Source organism: Vipera berus, assembly GCF_964194415.1.
Source record: "Vipera berus genome assembly, chromosome: 1".
NCBI lineage: Eukaryota > Metazoa > Chordata > Lepidosauria > Squamata > Viperidae > Vipera > Vipera berus.
In genome coordinates, this window is record NC_138202.1 from 98,642,956 (window position 1) to 98,662,901 (window position 19,946).

The following is a 19,946-nucleotide window of genomic DNA, read 5'->3' on the forward strand; positions in this document are numbered from 1 at the left end:
TTCATGTTCCCAGGCAAAAAGTTGTTTTGTAGGTCAGAATCCACCTCCAACACTCCAAAGTCAGGTATATGAAGCATAATTGCTTTATACAGTATGCATAATCTGGTATCATACAGATTTGATGCCATATATTTACATCTAAGGAAACACTTTAAGTAAGCACCAATTTGTTCCAACTTATATAGCAGATGTTATCAGATAAATTTATCTCACTCCTGAGGATTGTTATAAAGCAATACTGTAGATGCCAATATCCTTAAGGAAAAAAGCTCCTTTGTTCATATTAGTGCACAGGAATGCAGGAATACCTCCAAGTTATTTTTGAGATAGGAACAAAGTCATCTGCTGGGACACTGGACTGATTGTATTTGGTTTGGCAAGTGAATTAAGCAAAATTGTGTGCATTTCTTATTAAAAGCTGTTAAGAAAGCCGCACTCAGAATTCAGTACTCCTGAGTTTAATAGGAACTATACCTAGGATTCTCGCTATGCCCCACAATTTTTGTTTAATGTAGAATTTGGTCCTTTTTAAGACAAAGTTTTAAATCTAAAAAATAAAATCCTTGTCAAATATGTTTAAGTTAAGCCCTACCAGATATTCTATGCCACTTATCAGAGTGACGAACTAGTTTAAGAGTTTTATTAAGCATGGTTATAAATGTTGCTCACAGGGAATTAACATTTCCTTTAAGTAATTCTGAATGTCATTTTATATTCATAAAAGGGCTGTTTTGCTTCCTGTTACATTAAAAAGTTAAACATTCTAATTTAACAAACTTGATCCATTATATATTTTAAATAAATGTTAATACAGCAAAATTAATATATCTTTTCTAAACTGTAGCTATTTTAACTATTGTTTGGCCAAATATTTTGTTTCTATGGCATTTGTGTAAAATAAATTCTGCTCCTAAGCAAAATCTACCCTTTCCCCCTCCCCTCCCTCATATATTGATCTATGCCTGGTTGATTTAAAATCAACAAAAGGCAACACCACTTGAGGCTTCAGCAGAATTTAATACGTGAATCCTATTGCTACATACATAATCATGATTCTATTTCAATAAAGGCCTTCAAAGGTCAACATTAATTATGGTGAATGTTCTCACCATAAAGCACTGCAAAAGTGATTGCTATAATTTATTTCCCCAGTCCTCTGCATTGTCAAATGAGTGGAGATGGGGGAGTGAAAATTTCTTTTTTTACAGCAGGGGTCTTCAAACGTGGCCCTTTTATGACTTGTGGACTTCAACTCCCAGAATTCCTCAGCCAGGCAAGCTGGCTGAGGAATTCTGGGAGTTGAAGTCCACAAGTCATAAAAGGGTCAAGTTTGAAGACCCCTGTCTTAGAGACTTTCAGTTACAATCTATTTTCTGATGAGCATGACAGTTTGCTTGCTTGCTCGGACTTTGATCTGTCCTTAGGATAACACACACCCATTCTATTGCTAGTTCACTGATATAGCTCTGTGACTTTACTCGGCCTTTGGTTCTTTGACCCAGCTTAAATTCTTTGACTTTTTTTTGTTGTTTGGTTCCTCTTTTATTCAATGCTATAGTTAACTCCCCCCCTCCCCCTGCCCATAATTAGTGACAACTTTTTATTCTTTGTGGTTTGGATTAAATCTGTTTTCTGTTCCTTTGGGGGTATTTTGATTTAGATGTAAGAATCTGCAAAAGTTTTATTTTCCTTTCACCTTTGTGACTGGCAATCTACCTCATTCTTCCTGAATTTGCCACAAGGTTGCCCTGAGCACCTGCAATAATCCTTCAGTAGAACTGATTTCTCTCACTGGAAGCCAAACATTTGACTTGAATAGATAAGATCCTTGCTTCAGAGATAAGAACTTTCATTAATATGAAAAGCAGCTTCCGGCAGCCTAAACTCTAGTTGCCTGCATGTCCCGAGGTTTGAATCTGAAGAATCCTTTTCTTGCTCTTTTGTAATGTATTTTAAGGTTTCTCAACATGGCCAATTGCTTGTATCTGCACCTTGTTTACAAAACGGTTCTTTCTATTCCCAACCTCTTTGCTTTCCACCCTTCCACCCATTATAACACTCACGAATCTCATTTCATTAGATTTTTTGCTACTAACTGCATTTGGATTTTATCAGATATTTATTTATTTATTTATTTATTTATTGATCGGATTTATATCCCACCCTATCTCCCGAAGGACTCAGGGCGGCTAACAACAAAACATATAATAAGTACAGAAATCAAGATAAAAATAAAATTGAAATCATCTGTGCAATAAATTAAAAATAAAAAATAAAAAATAAATTAAAAATTCTAAATATAATTAATTAAAATGCCTGTCAGTCCAGGTCAGCCTGGTGGAACAGGAGTGTTTTGAGGCCGCGGCGAAAGGATTGGAGATTTTGGGCCATCCGAAGCTCAGGGGGGAGCTGATTCCATAGGGCTGGCGCTCCCACAGAGAAGGCCCTCCCCCTGGGGGTCGCCAGCCGACATTGCCTAGCTGACGGTACCCTGAGGAGGCCTTCTCTGTGTGAGCGTACTGGACGATGGGAATTTGTTCCCGGCAGCAGATGGTCCTGCAAGTATCCCGGGCCTAAGCCATGTAGGGCTTTAAAGGTAAGTACCAGCACCTTAAATCTCACCTGGAGGGCAACTGATATGCACATGAGTTATATTTTTAACATTTTATTTCATAACTTTTTCATTTATAACAGCCATACTGACTCCAGAGAAGCACATTGAAGGCCATGTGCTAGCAAAGGGAGAAGCAACTAAACCCAAAGCAGAACAGGCATCCCACCTATGCACTTATCCCCATATGCACTTCTTAAATGCATATGCTTATATATGATTCATCTTCTTTCTCATTCTTTTTCACATTATTCTCCAAACTTCAGAGGAATACAACAGCTTGTCCTGCATTAAGACAACTTAGCTCCTGTCCATTTAACGTAGTACTATCTACATGTACCAGCTCTTTGGGTAATTAAGTGGATATGAATTTATAATTTTGAACTGGATGTGCCAAGTAATATTTGGAACCTTCTGTATTGAAAGATAATTAAGAAACCAATTATCAAGCGAACTGGGTGGGAAATCACCTTCCATTTCAAATGTTGCTGGTCATTGACTGAATAAATAACCTTTCATCTTCATTTTGGTTTATGTTCAATGAGAATAGAAGAGACTGTTGAAAAGATGCAGATTTCCAGTGAAGGAAATGGCTGCAGACATCATGGCTGGAAAGCAGGGATGTCTTTGAAGATTAGCCTGAGGCTTACTGTACTTGCAATGCTAATTTATCTTTTTTCTGAAGCATCAAACAGGTTCCTATACTATCTTGTCCTATGCTATTCATTTTTATTTCCCCTTTTCTATCCACATTTGAATAGCATTTAGGCCCCAGAAAAATCTCATCCTTCCTATTAATTAGAATCTTTATGCTATTCTATTTTATACTTTTGAGGCTGTGTAGATCAATACTTTTCTGTTTCATATATGAATTACTAAACTGATTTTTAAAATTCACCCTCAACTTAATTCTGGGTTGTACTGCTGATATAAATGTTACTAACTTAGAAGGAAGCATGTAATGCAGCCAACAAACTAGGTGTAACTTTTAAAATAGGAAAATTATATTCCTTGTTTTCTCCTGAAAACATACACATGCCATTTTTATTACTCTGACTCTTGCTAGTAGTGTAAGAACTGATCTCCTCTTATTGTTCATCACTGGGTTTTAATCATAGCTTTCTCATAGTCTGGAACAGCTTCCCCACAATGACTCATCAAGACCCACATCATTTACCTCATAGCCTTAAGTTTCCTATAACTTCACTATGACATTACCCAGAAATATCTCATCTCTTACTATTTAACCATCTGGCCTGCCTTCATCATCTCCTAGGAATACTGTGCTTCCCATGCATGTCCTAGCATAGTGTCCATTAAAAAATTATCAATAGCTTTCTAAAATAAATAATTCCATTGATTCTGCAAAGCTCTCTTAAATTGTCAAAACTATAGCTAAATACCCCTTCCAATTGCACTATTGGAAGACTATAAGCTATATTCTTAAAAAGTATTTGTACCAAGTTCATACTGTAGGCAACAATCAAGTGCTAGAAGAAGCAGTCCTTAGTGCTGACGGCATTAAACCAAAATTAATCGATTCGACCCGCCAAACTGCCGACCTTCTGATCGACAAGCTCAGCGTCCTAACCCAGATAAAACAGATACTCATTTCAAACAACTCTGATAGATGCTTTTATTTTATTTTTTTTAAAAAAAATTTCACTGTTAGAAATGGTAAAAGTTGCTCTGAAAATATATGCAGAAATCAGAGTTTTAAAGGAGCTTCTGAGTACAATGCAAAGTACTATACGGTATGTATAGCTTATTTACTCAATTTCACATCAACCTTTTGCAATTCCTGCTTGATCCTATCAGGAACTAAATAAAGCTAGTAGCTCATGTTAGACATAAAAAATAATCAAGTTATCCAATTCCATTCCAAAACCTTGACCATAATTACAGCTCTATAGAATTTTAATGCAGAGTCCATTCAAAATTTGTTCTTTTTGCACTTCACAGAAATGGTTCGTCCTTTCTCGCAATGTCTTATACTAAATTCTCCAACAAAATAGTATCCAGGATTTGAAAGATGGAGTTAAATATGGAACTCATATTAGCATAATTTATGACATGGTAGTTATTGGTGTAACATTTTCTTCTGATAAAATATCCCAGACTGCCTCTGACAGTCCCCCATAAACCCCCAATATTTGAGACTAAGACTATATAGGGAGCTATAGGGGAGAAGATATGGTACTTCATTACTTTTTAGAGTTTCCTCCAAGCCCCATTTGCTTAGAAGCTCCTCAGTGCCAAAAGTCATTAAATTTGCATTAAAATTGGAGAAGAGAGGGGAAGAGTGGGTGCTGTTCAAGAAACATTTATTTGAAACACGACCTACAACAATAACTTTATTGCTCTCTGTACTACATTTCTTTTGAGGACCCAGATTGTTGGGGGCAATTAAGCTGACTTTGTAATAATGCCGCTTGGGGTGTGTGTGAAAGCCCTAATAAGCAGGCATATACATAGAATGAAGGCTACTGCTAAGCTTGTAAGCCGCCCTGAGTCTTCGGAGAAGGGCGGGATATAAATGGAATTAAAAAATAAATAAATAAATAAAAATTTCTCAAAAGGAGGAAGGAGAATATATAAAAGAAGAGAAGGGGAAAATATATTTAAAAACCATATAAAAAGGCCAATACACCCTGAAATCAAATGTGTTTTTTAAAAGTTCCAAATATAACTATTCATACTGATAGAAAATGGGGGTGGGGTGAAATTGTTATAATACATATGATAACAATCGCTACTGTTATTCTCAGAATACCTTATGTTGTTTTACTATCAAGATAGTCTTAGCTTAGTGAAGCTTGAATTGATTTTTTCCCCTTCCATTATAATGTGTCATAATTAATATTTTTAAATATTAACTAGCTTCATATTTCCTGAAAAATCTATTATCATTTCAAGCCTCGGCTAAGGAACAATAAAGTTGAACTTTAACAAGGAGCACAGTTGCCACAGACAGCGTTTATGTACCCTTGATTCAGCTAGCTGGAAATACAAAAACAGCATGGTGAACTATTTTATTGTGGAACTGCATAAAAAAGGCAGTTTGTATTCCAGACATTATCAAGCAAAAACAAACAGATTAAGCAATGTACTTATAGCCAGTCTGTCTGCTTCTGAAGCACTGACTGGGAAAAGTGATTAGGATTACGTCAGATTACTTGAAGGTGTTCCATTCGCATGAACTTTTAAAGAGCAGGAACGGCCTGCCCAACCTTCTCTGTAAATATCAGCCCCACTGAAAAAGCCATTCATTGCTTCCACTGATATCAGATCAGCAGGTATCCCACTAGCAGTTGTTGTTGTTGGTGTTGTTGTTGTTGGTGGTGGTGTGTGTGTGTTATAGATCACAACTATATTAAGGCAGGTAGTAAATCACTCGCTTCCATGTTAGAGTTCGGATCCAATTGAATCCCTCCCTTCTGAATAAGAAAATAATGCACAGTTGACTTACTAGTAATGACAATGAAGTAATGTTTAGTTTGACACACACACACACTCCTCCACAGTATATAAGAGCCAACATTGCACAATGATTTTTTAACTGTCAAGATTATGAATTATTGAAGGTTTGGTCATAAAAAAATAATCCTGTCTAAGTGCTCTGCAGGCCTTTCTGCACAGTATTTAATAGACTAATTTCAGCTTTTTCAGAAGCACAAGTGATTATTCTACCCAATAGCCCATTTTCCAATTGTGACTACCAATCAAGTTTAGTAAAAAAAATATGTAGAAATTCAAAGAAGAAACATTAGAAAATATACAGTGATTCCAATTTAATCAATATGAAAAATGTGGTTAAGATTTTGTGTTCCTCAGGAATTTCAATTTTTTTTGTGTGTTCCTCAGGTATTCAAAATTGATTTTATACAGGCATCCCTATTAAATCAGAGACCAAAGTAGAAATGGCAATGCTTACTTTTTCCCACAAAAGCAGAGATTTATCTGTCAAAATTCTCCCTCAACCATTAAAATGTTGTCTGTATCCAACATCTGAAAATATTGCTGTATCCAACATCTGAAAATATATGTTTATTTAAAACTGAATGTCACTGTTTATTTCTTATAAATCTGTTGCTTTTCCTCTGGTTTTTGTTTCAGATATTTTTGTTTATTATTTTTCACTACTGTATGTATGTATTTACTTCCATTCAATCATCTATCTGATTCTTAAAGACTACCTGGACAAATCTGCACTTTTCTTGGTGAGGTTTTCAAAAGTGGTTTTTGCCATTGCCACTTTTGAAAGTGACTGGCCCAAAGTCACCCAGCTGGCTTTGTGCCTAAAGTGAGACTAGAACTCTCCCAGTTTGTAACCTAATGCATTAACATTTTATTTTTATTTTCTGTATTTTATACATGCACACCTCATTACAAATAATACAATGTATGTATGTATGTATGTATGTATGTATATATAAACTATATGATAGATAGATAGATAGGATAGATAGATGGATGGTTAGAAATAATAAGATAGTAAGATACAAGACTGCTGTGATATTTATGACTATGCAAGAATTTCAACATGATTTTGTAACATTTAGCAAAACATTCTAGACCGTTCACAGAGTTTAATTCTATGACCATTAATGCTCAACATGAGAATCATACTTTGTTCCAAGTATATTTGTTCTCGCTAATTGTATGGAAGATTTTACTTCCACAACTGATTTATATACTGTCATGTAATTTAATCTTCTAAGGTGCTAACCCAGTATATTTGGTATCTTAATGCCAGTACTGCCTCAAAGTAATCACTTGGGAGTTGTTCTTGTTTCTGCACTTCCTATCACTCATATTTATATCATAGATATTTTTTGACAGGAAACAATGAATCATCAGTAAAGAATGCTTGGTTGATAGTTAAATTTGGCTGGCAATCCAGTCAGTGTTTTCATTGCATTCCTCAGATTAAGTGTTTCCATACATACAGTCTGGTTACTCTGATAGCATATAAAACAATTTGGGATCATTTTGGAGTAATTGAAATTTATTAATTGATACTGTTCTTTATTAAAATTTCATTTTTGTTTTAGTTTCTGTGGAATATTCCAATTTTAAAAAATGACAAAAAGCCATTGTTAATAATAAAATTTGGTACTGCCCTTTCTTTTCTATCCTGGGGATAGAAAATACATTTTTAAAAATCCCTAATTACAGAAGAACACTAAGTACTTAAGTTGCACATATAAAGTCATATTCCATATATTCAACATGCAAGTCAAATTATCCTGTTCACATCAATGCTACAGGTAGTCCTCAGTTAATTATTTAGTTCACAGGTAGGATACTGCTGCAAGAGGAAACTTATGGCCAGTCCTCAAAGCTGAGGCTGTCACAGCATCTCCATAGTCACATGATCACGATCGAGCACTTGGCAACTGGCTCACAATTATGACAGTCACAGCATTCTGCGGGTCATATTATCGCCATCTGTGACCTTCGTTGCCTGCTCCCAACAAGCAAAGTCAATGGGGAAGGTGGCAGGAGGTCCCATATGGTGATCTTATGACATTGAACTAAAATCCGTGCAGAATTCACAAAACAGCAGCAACTGAAACTTCCATCGTCAAGTTGATGTGGTCACGTAGCATTGCACTTCACAACTGCTTTGTTTAGCAACAGAGTGCCAGTCCTAGTTATTGTCTTTAACTGAAGACTACTTATATTATCCAGGGGTCTTCAAACTTGGCCCTTTTATGACTCGTGGACTTCAACTCCCAGAATTCCTCAGCCAGGCATGCTGGCTGAGGAATTCTGGGAGTTGAAGTCCACGAGTCATAAAAGGGCCAGGTTTGAAGACCTCTGAGCTAATCCAATACAAATGGATTCAATTTTTCAACTAGGTGTTTCCCTTTCACTTAGGTAGTGATCATTCACTTACAGGTTCTTATGAAAGCTGACAATGGAAACTATAAAGCTTCTTTTGCTTCGTATTAATTAAGTGTTCCCAGCACTCTTTGCATTCTTGACTTTGAATGCAATAAAATTAAATATGACAATAGTCTTCCTCAAATACATCAAACAAGTACATATATTGTAATATTTTAAAATTAGCATGTGAATTTATTAAGATTTTGTGGTTATATTTACAGTAGAGTTTAAAGTAACTGGAAATTTACAAGTATATAACATGCTCAACTTTCCAATACTAAAAGCAGATCTACATTAGCCTCATGATAGAGTATGTATGAACAGCAAAGCACTTTTGTCCATAAGAGGAAATCTGTCCAGAATTATTATTAAACCAAAAGAAGCATCCCAAAATATCTTCTACAAAAGCAGAGTGTCACCCGATTTATTCAAGCAGGATCAGATTCAAAATAAAGTCCAAAATTCACCTTACCTTTGTGTTTGTACAAGATTTTCCACGTTTGTATTCCTTATGGCTTGCCCTCTTATCTAGCTTATTCCACAAAGCTTTGGCCTTCCAGCTGGTCACTTTTGATTTAAGTTTGGCATAAAAGTTCCTGTTGTCCAAAGGGTCTAATTCAAGATGGCGAGTGAGAATATTAAAAGCCTGAATCGAACCTTTGCATGTTGAGGCTTGAACAAAGCTTTCAAATATTTGGTTAGCTTGGTTGTACTTATCATTGCCTTTTTCACCCATGTTTCAAGAAGACTGAATAGCATGTACAAATGGCATTCTTTTAAGCAGAAGTTCATCTGAGAGATACTGTCAACTTGTACCGAGATGTAACATCTACAAAGAGACAGAAAAAAAACATTAGTGTAAATCAGGACAAAATTCCAAATCTTTACAACATACAACATAGAATACTTTAGAGAACTCAAAGGGTAGATATCAAGGAAGAAAAGTAGCATTATTGAGAGAATTTTAAATAAAACTGCTGCAAGTACAGAAGTTATATGTTATGTTATTCTGATATATTTATGCTTCTGATTTGTTACATGATTCTAACACATTTACTTATCAGATTGATACAGTTTATATAAATTTGAATAAATGCTTATTAATTTATATACATCTCACACGAAGTGACTCTGGGTAGCATACAATAAAACCTACTATTAAAACCCACAGCAAATGCCATTAAAAACAATTAAAGAAAGAAGACTACAAGTAGGAGAATATTACACATAATACAGCCACATGTGGGCTTCTTATAACCAGAGGATTTCCAGGCTTGCTGGAAAAAAAAACATTTTAAGGTCATTCTGGAAGAGGATAACCTCACCTTGGAAGAGACAATGTTTAGAGAATGGATGGAGCTTTCATGTATGCTTCAGTAACCTTTTGCAAAGTTTCAAGCTTTGGTTTATTTTTTGCTACTGTGTTCTTTGATGCGGTTTTCAATTTTTTAAAGAAATAAAATAAAGTGTTATACCTTACAGGTTTGTAAATATAAGGTAAAGGTAAAGGTTTCCCCCCACATGCGTGCTAGTCATTTCCAACTCTAGGGGCCGGTGCTCATCTCCGTTTCAAAGCCGAAGAGCCAGCGCTTGTCCGAGGACGTCTCCGTGGTTACGTGGCCGGCATGACTAGACGCCAAAGGTGCACGGAACGCTGTTACCTTCCCACCGTAGTGGTCCCTATTTTTCTACTTGCATTTTTACGTGCTTTCGAACTGCTATGTTGGCAGAAGCTGGGAGGAGTAACAGGCGCTCACTCTGTTACGCGGCACTCGGGATTCGACCCGCCAAACTGCTGATCTTCTGATCGACAAGCTCAGCGTCCTAACCCACTGAGCCACCACGTCCCTTACTTTGTAAATATAGTGATCTTTAAATCATTAACTTGTATTCTCAGTAGTTCATAAAATATGCAAATGCAACCTATGGGCTTTATTGCATTTTTTATTTTATTAGCCGTTACTTGAAATGCAAACTAGTCACTGACTGCTTATGTTTGATACTGTAAAATAAAAAGGAAGAATAGTGAGGGAATGGGCTGGCTAACTTTTTCCTTTCTACCATTTGCTCATGAACATCAATTCTAAACTTCTTTCCTACACACAAAATGCTACACTAACTTGCAGACCTCCCAAAATACATATTCCTAGAAAATATAAAGATATCAAACTTTACAGACTTTCTTAATAGCAATTGCAAATCTCTTTCCCACAATTTATCTCTTCCACTGGTTCTATGAAATTAATTTAGGTCAGTTATAATTCAGCAACTTTGGGAATATTATTTAAATAAAGGCAAAGCACACTTGATTCTCATTAGAAACTTTTCATAGTCTATGTATTTTCTTAAAGATATCAGCACAAAGGTCCTTCTTATTACAACATTCAATGCACAAGTTTCATAATGCCTATATTTGCAACAAAAGAAATCATAAAAGCTGCTATTCAGTAGAGTGTTTTAGGCATAAAAAACTTTGGAGTTTTAATATGCATGGAAGATAAAAGCTCTTTATAACAGAGAAACATAATAATGCATAATGCAATTTCAAAAGATAATACAAATGAAATTTCTTAGGATTTTGTATGGATGTATACAAGGAACCAGAACAAATTTGTTTGGCTCTAGTGCTACCAGTGTCCCAGCACAAAGTCATGGGCTTAGTGGGCAGTGATAGAATTACATTTTTAAAATAATTTTTAAAATTTGTCTGTGACATATATCTTTGTAATAAGTATACAACTTTATGGATTATATCAAGAGATACTATTCATATATTAAGAATTGTTAAAAGAGAGAACAAAACTCTAGCAACTGAATGTAACTGCAATTCCTTTTTAATGAAATTATTATCATTTTCCTCCTGGGGAGTATTTTGACAAATTTGTTATTCCTTATTCCTCCACACATCAGGAATGCATTAAATACATTCACCATTGCTAAAATTCTTTTTCAGTAATGTTGCTCAACTAATGAATACTGGATTCTACAAGATAAACCAATAATGAGAAATTTTTCCTAAATAATCGCAACAAATTAGAGTAATGTTATCAACTCTTTCACCACTGATCAGTTTGCCAAACTTCTTTAATTGGACTGAAATTGTTCTTTATTAGAGAACATCAGCTCCATGAAACGTAACCTATGCTCTTTCTTTCATAGTGGTGGGAAAGTTCCTTCTTCCATAGATGATCCCATGTTTCACACTACATTCATTATTTCTTTTAAAAGATTTGTATGGCTTCCCATCTTAAGACAACTTTAGTTGGTTTACGGTGATAAAGCTAAGAAACCCATATAAACATATAACAATCAACTTCCAAGATCCCTCAAAACTCTCTACAGGCCACCCATCGCCCATTGCCTGGGTAAAGGAGCAGGTTTTAATGGTCTTCTGGAAGGTTAAAAGCATTGCTGGATTGCTGCGTAAAGGTGTTCCATAAGGTAGGGGCATGTGTCAGGTTGATCTCTGTGTTTGTCAGCATCTGTATACTTCCGAGGTACCACTAGATTCAGGAAAAAAACCTGGACCCTTCTGGTCTGGAAGAACGGGCAGATGCTCTCAGGAAGAGGTGATCCCATAACCTGCCCTTGTGCTACAAAGAAGATGGGGTCAATCTAGTCACCAAAGCACCTGAGGGCAAGACAAGAAGCAATGGATGGAAACATATCAAAGAAAAATCCAGCCTAGAACTAAAGAGAAAATTCCTGACAGTAAGAACAATTAATCAATGGAACAGCTTGCCTTCAGACGTTGTGGGTGCTCTGGAGGTTTTAAAGATGACATTGGACAACTATTTGTCTGGAATAGTAGCTTGAGAGGAGGGTTATATTAGAAGACCACCAAGATCTCTTCCAACTCTGCTATTCGGTATTCTGATAATGCCTTTGTATAAAGATGTTGCAGATGGCAAAACAGGTCCCCATTTATGTTTTCCCAAGACAAGGAGTTACCCAGAATTCAGCATACTACAACACTACAAGGAAGGAGTCTGATCATATCTTTCAATAACCTTTATGGTCATTTTTTTTAGAGCAGGCAACTAAATTTCATTTTTGATGTGGGCCGTTGTGCCCACAATAAAAAATGACAATAAAGGTTATCTTATCTTATCTCAAATGTTCAAGCAACTCTGCTTTCAACTGTTCCTTGATCACTCAGAAGAAAGGTAACTGGAAAGATTCTGAGAACTAGGGATTAAATAGTCAGGTGAACTGAATGCCCCAAAAATGCACTCAGGGGAGAGAGGGAGGGAGGAAGGAAGGTAGGTAGGTAGGTCAGTCCTGTATAGGTGCTGGACTGTTTGAAAGACTGGATCAAGAGGGTTTTTTAAAATAATTTTGAGTTTGTGTTATTAGACAAACAAACAAAAATTGATGAAACTATTTCCTTTTTCTTCAAGTTATCTTTCTTAAAAGAGATTGGCTGCTACATTTCTTCTAGAATTACAGTTTATAATAGAATAAACCAAGAATTGCAAGTAGGCATCATCAGTACTTTAAACATCTCTCTTTTCGTCAGTTGTATCTTCCTTCTGTATATTTATATTGCAAATTAAAGTTTATATTCACCTAGAATAGTATACTGCTTCTATTCTGCTAAGTAGTCTGAGTATAAAATATTTTATTACAATGTGGCTTTATTTAGAGTAATCTGTTCTTTGATATAATTATTTTCAATGATTCATTTTTAAGATATTCAGTACTTCAAAAATCAGTCTCTAGCCGTGCTCGTTTTTAATATTTCAAATGCTAAGCACTGTGACTTCATTTCCTGCTTTTGCTTTAAATCTTATCCAAAAGGCACAGTAAAGCCATCTCAATTTAGTTTTTAAAGTATAATAATCTTTACTTTTAAAAAAAATTAAGATGACCCCTCAAGTTTATATGGTACAAATACGTAACTGTTTTATAAATTATCTTAATTTTGTCCAGCATCATAATTCACATGGGAAATAGTTTAAAGAAGTGTAGAAGTTTCATATAATTGATTTTAAGCTTCACTCTAAAACAGCTGTACACTGTTTCTATGCTGGAATGTTAAAGGGCAAAATAGAAGCTGGTTAAAAATAATTTCTTTAAAAAGGCATACTAATAATAGCTCCTATGCTTGAGAGGATGAAATAATTTAAACAGCCATCCAGTAATATATCTTTCTTCCATATCAGGTGTATTTCAGAGCCTGATATAGCAGGAGTTATATAATTACTTATATAAAAGTGTTTATTTTGATACACTTAAGAAGCAATAGGTTTTAAGAAATTTAACTAACACAAAAATCCAGTCAGGAGAACAATGTCTGAATTACAAGCAGAATAAAACCAGTAGTACAGGTGAGCATAAGGTTTCTATCAATTTCAACTAGTGCTCACATATGAACTGTATTTGGCTCCAATTGCAACATTACTAAAAAAATGTTGACTGGTTAAAATGGTTTATTTTATTTGCTAAAGTGCAGGTAATGTCTGTCAATTAATATGGAATTACTATTTTTATTGTATGTTTAATTTTTTTTACTAAGACATCAGTCTCTAAACCACATTTTTAAAAATGCACAGTACTGAACAGACACTCCACCTAATCAACTAAACTGAAGATTTATACATACTCCCCGAAGCCCACTGAAGGACTTACTTCTAAGCAGATACAGAGGCTGTATCTAATTTTTAAAACTTGGTCCTGTATTCTATTAAAGACAATGCTTTGCCTAATGCACTTAAGTCCAAATACAAAACCAGAATCATCAGATTCTTTTAAAGTAGTATAAACTGAAGTCCATGTGAGTGCACTTAGCTATATGAATCTCTCTAGCCAAAAGCCTTTCAGATGGAAATAACTACAACTCCCATTATCCTAAGCATTAGGGATAAGAATTTCTGCCCAACTCTTCTAGAGGCCATTGGGAAGAATGAGCTTGACGTGCGGCAGTCTTAACAGAAAATGAAATGGATGTATGGAGAAGAAAATGAAATTGTTGAAAGGCACTAAAGGTTTCAGAAATTGCCATCTTTGGCTATTTTTTCACCATCTCATTTTCAGAAATGGAATGGCTTACAGATACATCAAGTTACACACTTTTCCAACGTGTTGCTCATAAGGTGGCTAATCATGTACACTAACAAGTACATATCTATAAACTGATAGAAAAATGGTAAATAAATTTAACAAATCTGAAACCTTACCAGCACTGTCTTTATTGAATTAAGTTCAGCTTTTTTCAAAACCTTTCAACTAGCAATTATGTTTGAGGTTGTAGTCTCTATCATCTTTGGAAAGTTAGAGAGGGAAACTGTCAAATTATTCAGATTCATTATATATAATCAATACTGAAAGATTAAAGAATAACTTGATCCTTATCAAAGTCTTACCAAGCACAATCTTGCTAAAGAATTTAAGAAATGGGTTTGGTACAATCTTACAGAGGACAGGCCCAATCTTGCCCTCTTTTTTCTTCCATCTCTAGGTGAAACTCATATTTGTAATTCATATTTCCCAGTTCTTGTCTACTTATTCAGAGAAGATAAAATAATGTATGTATGTGTGTTTTATATTTATATTTATATAAATGCGGTGGCTCAGTGGGTTAGGATGCTGAGCTTGTCGATCAGAAGGTCTGCAGTTTGCCAGGTCGAATCCCGAGTGCTGCGTAACAGAGTGAGCGCCTGTTACTCGTCCCAGCTTCTGCCAACCTAGCAGTTCGAAAGCACGTAAAAATGCAAGTAGAAAAATAGGGACCACTACGGTGGGAAGGTAACAGCGTTCCGTGTGCCTTTGGCGTCTAGTCATGCTGGCCACATGACCACCAAGATGTCCTTGGACAAGCGCTGGCTCTTCGGCTTTGAAATGGAGATGAGCACCGGCCCGTAGAGTTGGAAACGACTAGCATGCATGTGCGGGGGAACCTTTACCTTTATTTACATACACATAAAGACCAACATACACTTTTTGGCCCCCTCTTATTTTAGAACTAAAAAGCTGGGAGATAGTGGTGTGCAAAACATTCTGACCTTGAATTATACTACTTCAAGTTCAAAAACAGTTATTTTAAGTATGAAATATTTTGTTCTTCTGGATGCATTTTAGACTCAAAATATTTCTGTTCAAAGTAACCTACTTCAAATATAAAACAACATTTTCTCTCTCCAAACAACTCTTTTGAACTTAACATTATTTTAAATTCAAAATGGTGCATTTGCAAAATAATCTGAAAGCCAGTACAGGAAAGCAGACGAAAGTCTTCTGTGTATTTTCTTGAGTTTCTTCTCCCAACACCTTCAAAAATGGCATATATCTAAATAACACTGGAAATACAGGCAGAGAATAACAACACATACAGACAGTATCTCAGGTTGGTCTCTGTATTTGCCAGCATCTGTATATTGTACAACATAGGCTAGACCTGCAGAACTCAAAGAGAAGAAGGAGCAGTGGTGGGATTCAGCCAGTTCGCACCACTTTGGCAGAACCGGTAGCTAATTTTTTGTTGCCCAGAATGGACTTCCAGAAGCAGCATCCACACAGAGAACCGGTTGTTCACATATTTGAATCCCACCACTGGGAAGGAGATGCACTGATATTTGAAAGTTAATGGCAGGCCTCAAAGAAAAAGCTAGTGTGCTGATCAGCTTTTCAGCAGCTAGCAGCATGGTGGCATTACAGGAAGTGGCAGTATCAGTAATGTCTGGATATGTGGGAGGTGCTCAGCAGCATGCCTTTCAGGGCCAAGATGGCTATGAAAAACTAGGCCAGAGGTAGGCAACCTTGGCTCTTTTATGACTTGTGGACTTCAACTCCCAGAATTCCTGAACCAACATGGCTGGCTCAGGAATTCTGGGAACTGAAGTCCACGAGTCATAAAAGAACCAAGGCTGCCTACCCCTGAGCTAGGGAATTGTGACAATGTCTGGTGGCAGTGGGTTTGTTAAGTTCTCAAAAAATGCCAGTGGGCCACATAAGGTTGGTTGGCAAACCAGAAGGCAGGATGAGGGCTATAAATCAACCAGCATTAGAAATGAACCATAAATAACTCATACATACCATATTTTACTGTGAAGAAGGACAGAGCTGAGCTGTCAATTCACACAGTAGGGCACTATAAGATTTGCTTGATTCTAAAAGTGAATGCACATGTTTTTCAGATTACATTACTTTTAAAAAATTAGTATTTATCATCAGGAAGAAAGTGGAAGGACTTAGCCCATAAACTTCTGCCGTTTAATTCCTTACTCAATTAATCAACATGTTGATTAAAGTGAAGCTGTCACTTGGACTAGCACTAGCTCAACCATTTTACATGTATAAAATGAAAGTCAGTTAACAGGCAAAATAAAATTAATTTTATTTAAGGAGCAAGATGGCACATTAATTAAATTAATCCTAAGCAGTGTTGCCTTCTGCTAAAAAAATCTTTATGTCCCTAAATCTTAACAGCTAAAATATGAAGTGCAACTTTCCATTCTTCGGTATGATGTAGTCAACTCTGATTACACTAAACAGTGCAAATGCAAATATTAATCATTATTTTCACATCAACAGTTTTATTAAACTCTTAATCTGCTTCAACTCCCAGATGATTTCATAAAGGCCAGTAAAAATAGCAAGCTTATTATAGATAAAAAACAGCTATGCTGGCAATAATGATGCAGCCTACAATAAACTCAGAACACATTCATGCAAAATAAATAACTTCCTGATAATATCTCTGTGAACCTATACAGAGAAGTAGGTACTGTGTTTATGAGCAATTATTTTTCTTTCTTTTATAAAAAGATTTATAAAATAGAAGAAAAAAATCTTCATATTGTGCAGGATAAAAAGAATGTCTGATCCTGATTTATAATCCCAATAATACATATGAAGACATATTATACATTAGAATATATTAATAAAAAAATTATCAAAAGATCAGTCTTCATGTGTCCTTGACAAACTAAGGACAGTTGGAAAGAGTTTATACTGGTAGTCCTTAACTTATAACCATAACTGAGAGCAGAGTTACAGTCACAGGTTGTTGCAGTCGTATGTTAAGGCATCACATGACCAGAGCTCATTTTTCTGAACATTTTTTGCAGCAATCATTAAGTGCATCTATTTTCCCCAATACTGTTTTTTGCCAGAAACCAGAAATAAACTGGAAACTGATGCTCCATCACTGGAGATTTTTAAGAAGAGGCTAGAGTAGACAGTCACTTGTCTAAGATGTTATAGGTCCTCCTGCTTGAGCAGGGGGCTGGACTAGAAGACCTCCAAGGTCCCTTCCAGCTCTATTCTATTCATATTCAAAAACAACATTACAAATCACATTCAGGTAACAGTGGGGAACTGCAGACAGCCATAAAGGTGAGAGTGTAGCCAAGCACTCAAAGTAACCATAACTTTTAAAATGGAAATACCGTACTAATTGCAAGTTCTGTCTTAAAACAAGGAGGGTGCAAACTAACTTCAACAAATTATACTGTCATCTAGTAAATACCATATAGACTAACCCTGAAAATCTGTATAATTTAAGTTCTCCCATTTCATAACCTGTTAACCTAATCTTTTGGATCACTATAAAAATACTAACATCATCTCCGAAAATCAAACATTATGTAAGGCAAGATGAGCTTAAAAAAAGGAAAAAAAAATCCTGTCACGTAATTTGAAATAATATTAAGCTAATTACAAATTACTTCCTGTTATTCCTCTAGATGTTAAAATAAGTAAATGTATGATGCAAAATGGAAAGCACAGGAAATGTCCAATTCTTTAAATAATTTATACTGTGTCATTAGGTATTGTTTTCAATAATAATCACGAAGTAGGGACCTGTAAGTATATAATATTTATCACATTTTGTGAGATGGATGGCATATAAACATGACAAATATTTTTCCAAATATCTTTTAGTTAATGCGACAACTTAATAGGGATAAGCAACATGGAATCCAGATAAGTCTTAATGCTGACCAGATCTCTTGCCCATCTGATTTTTTAAAAGACTATTTCAATAAAAGCATTAAATAATAAAATCATTAAAAATCATTTGCAGCTCACTTGCTGCAAAACTAAATGCTATCCTCCATATACTTGTATATTTGCAAAATTCCCTATGAACACCAACACAAAATAATTAAAAGCAATGAAATAATAAATTTGTTAATACAATTAATATAATTACAATACAAATATAATAGCGATTATAATTACTTAATACAATTATTAATCAATGTTACATGAACATTGCTCAGGTGAAAGCCAGCTGTGTGACCCCTAGACCAGTCACTCTCTCAGCCCAATCCACCTCACAGGACTCTTGAGGTGGGGAAAATAATAGGGGAGGCAGGTCTGTTGGATATGTTCACTGTCTTGAGTTATTTGTAAAAATAATAAAGGCAGGATACAAATAAACGAATGCATTTGTAGAATGCATTTGACGATAACCTTCTACCATATTGATAACAGAAGTCACTGGAAGGCATTTTTTTTTAAGGTGAGCAACAAAGGAACAAAAACCCTGTCTTCTCTTAAATGGGAGTTTTAAGACTGGCCCACTATGGTATTACATTTTCTCAAAATTCTGAGTATGACCTCTCCCAAAAGGATACCTATTCATGATGCTAAAAAGTTCCAAAATACTTTTCTAGAATTTTGGGAACCAATTAAATGAATACAATAATGTTTTCTTCATGACCAAAAACACAGTTGGCTATAATGGGAAAAAAATGGAAAATTTGTATATGCTGTTGTAGTGGATTAAGGGGGCTCTTAATTATACTACTGGCTATCTGGGAGACTTTGAAATATTGTGAAATACAGAGCCTGTCCTGCCAATGACAGTGAGAAAAGCCGAATTCAGTGGGAGAGGAAGTTAAAAGTTTCTCTGTTCTCAGACACATTTGGCTGTGGGCCCTGCAGGAAGCAGAGATTTAAAGAAGCTACTTGACTTAAGAGGTCAATCCAAAAGCCTAGAAAACTCTGAAAGAATGGGAACCAGTAACATTGGCAGGGAACATTTAATTTAGTTGTGTAAAAAAAACCTATTCTGTTGAAGTGACGTTATATACGGTATCTGCTTCCATTAGCTCAGACTATTTACAGATCTGAGTAACTAGGTTTTGAATGCAAATGTCAACGTTATTAAAAAAGTAAAGGTAAAGGTTCCCCCGCACACGCGTGCTAGTCGTTTCCGACTCTAGGGGCTGGTGCTCATCTCTGTTTCAAAGCCGAAGAGCCAGCGCTTGTCCAAGGACATCTTGGTGGTCATGTGGCCAGCATGACTAGACGCCAAAGGCACACGGAACGCTGTTACCTTCTCACCGTAGTGATCCCTATTTATCTACTTGCATTTTTACGTGCTTTCGAACTGCTAGGTTGGCAGAAGCTGGGACAAGTAACAGGCACTCACTCTGTTACATGGCACTCGGGATTCAACCTGCCAAACTGCCAAACTTCTGATCAACAAGCT

The 19,946-nt window shown here is 35.7% G+C and overlaps 1 protein-coding gene across 4 annotated transcripts in view; it reads right to left on the reverse strand.

Moving 5' to 3' along the window:
• LOC308659138 (F-actin-monooxygenase MICAL2-like) overlaps positions 1-19,946 on the reverse strand; it is an 86,401-nt gene that overhangs the window by 53,761 nt on the left and 12,694 nt on the right. For all 4 annotated transcript variants that reach the window (XM_081312560.1, XM_081312561.1, XM_081312559.1 and 1 more), the window contains exon 2: positions 8,976-9,332. In XM_081312560.1, the coding sequence (XP_081168686.1) occupies positions 8,976-9,239 (264 nt within the window). In that variant the 5' untranslated portion in view covers positions 9,240-9,332. The remainder of the gene's footprint in view (positions 1-8,975; positions 9,333-19,946) is intronic.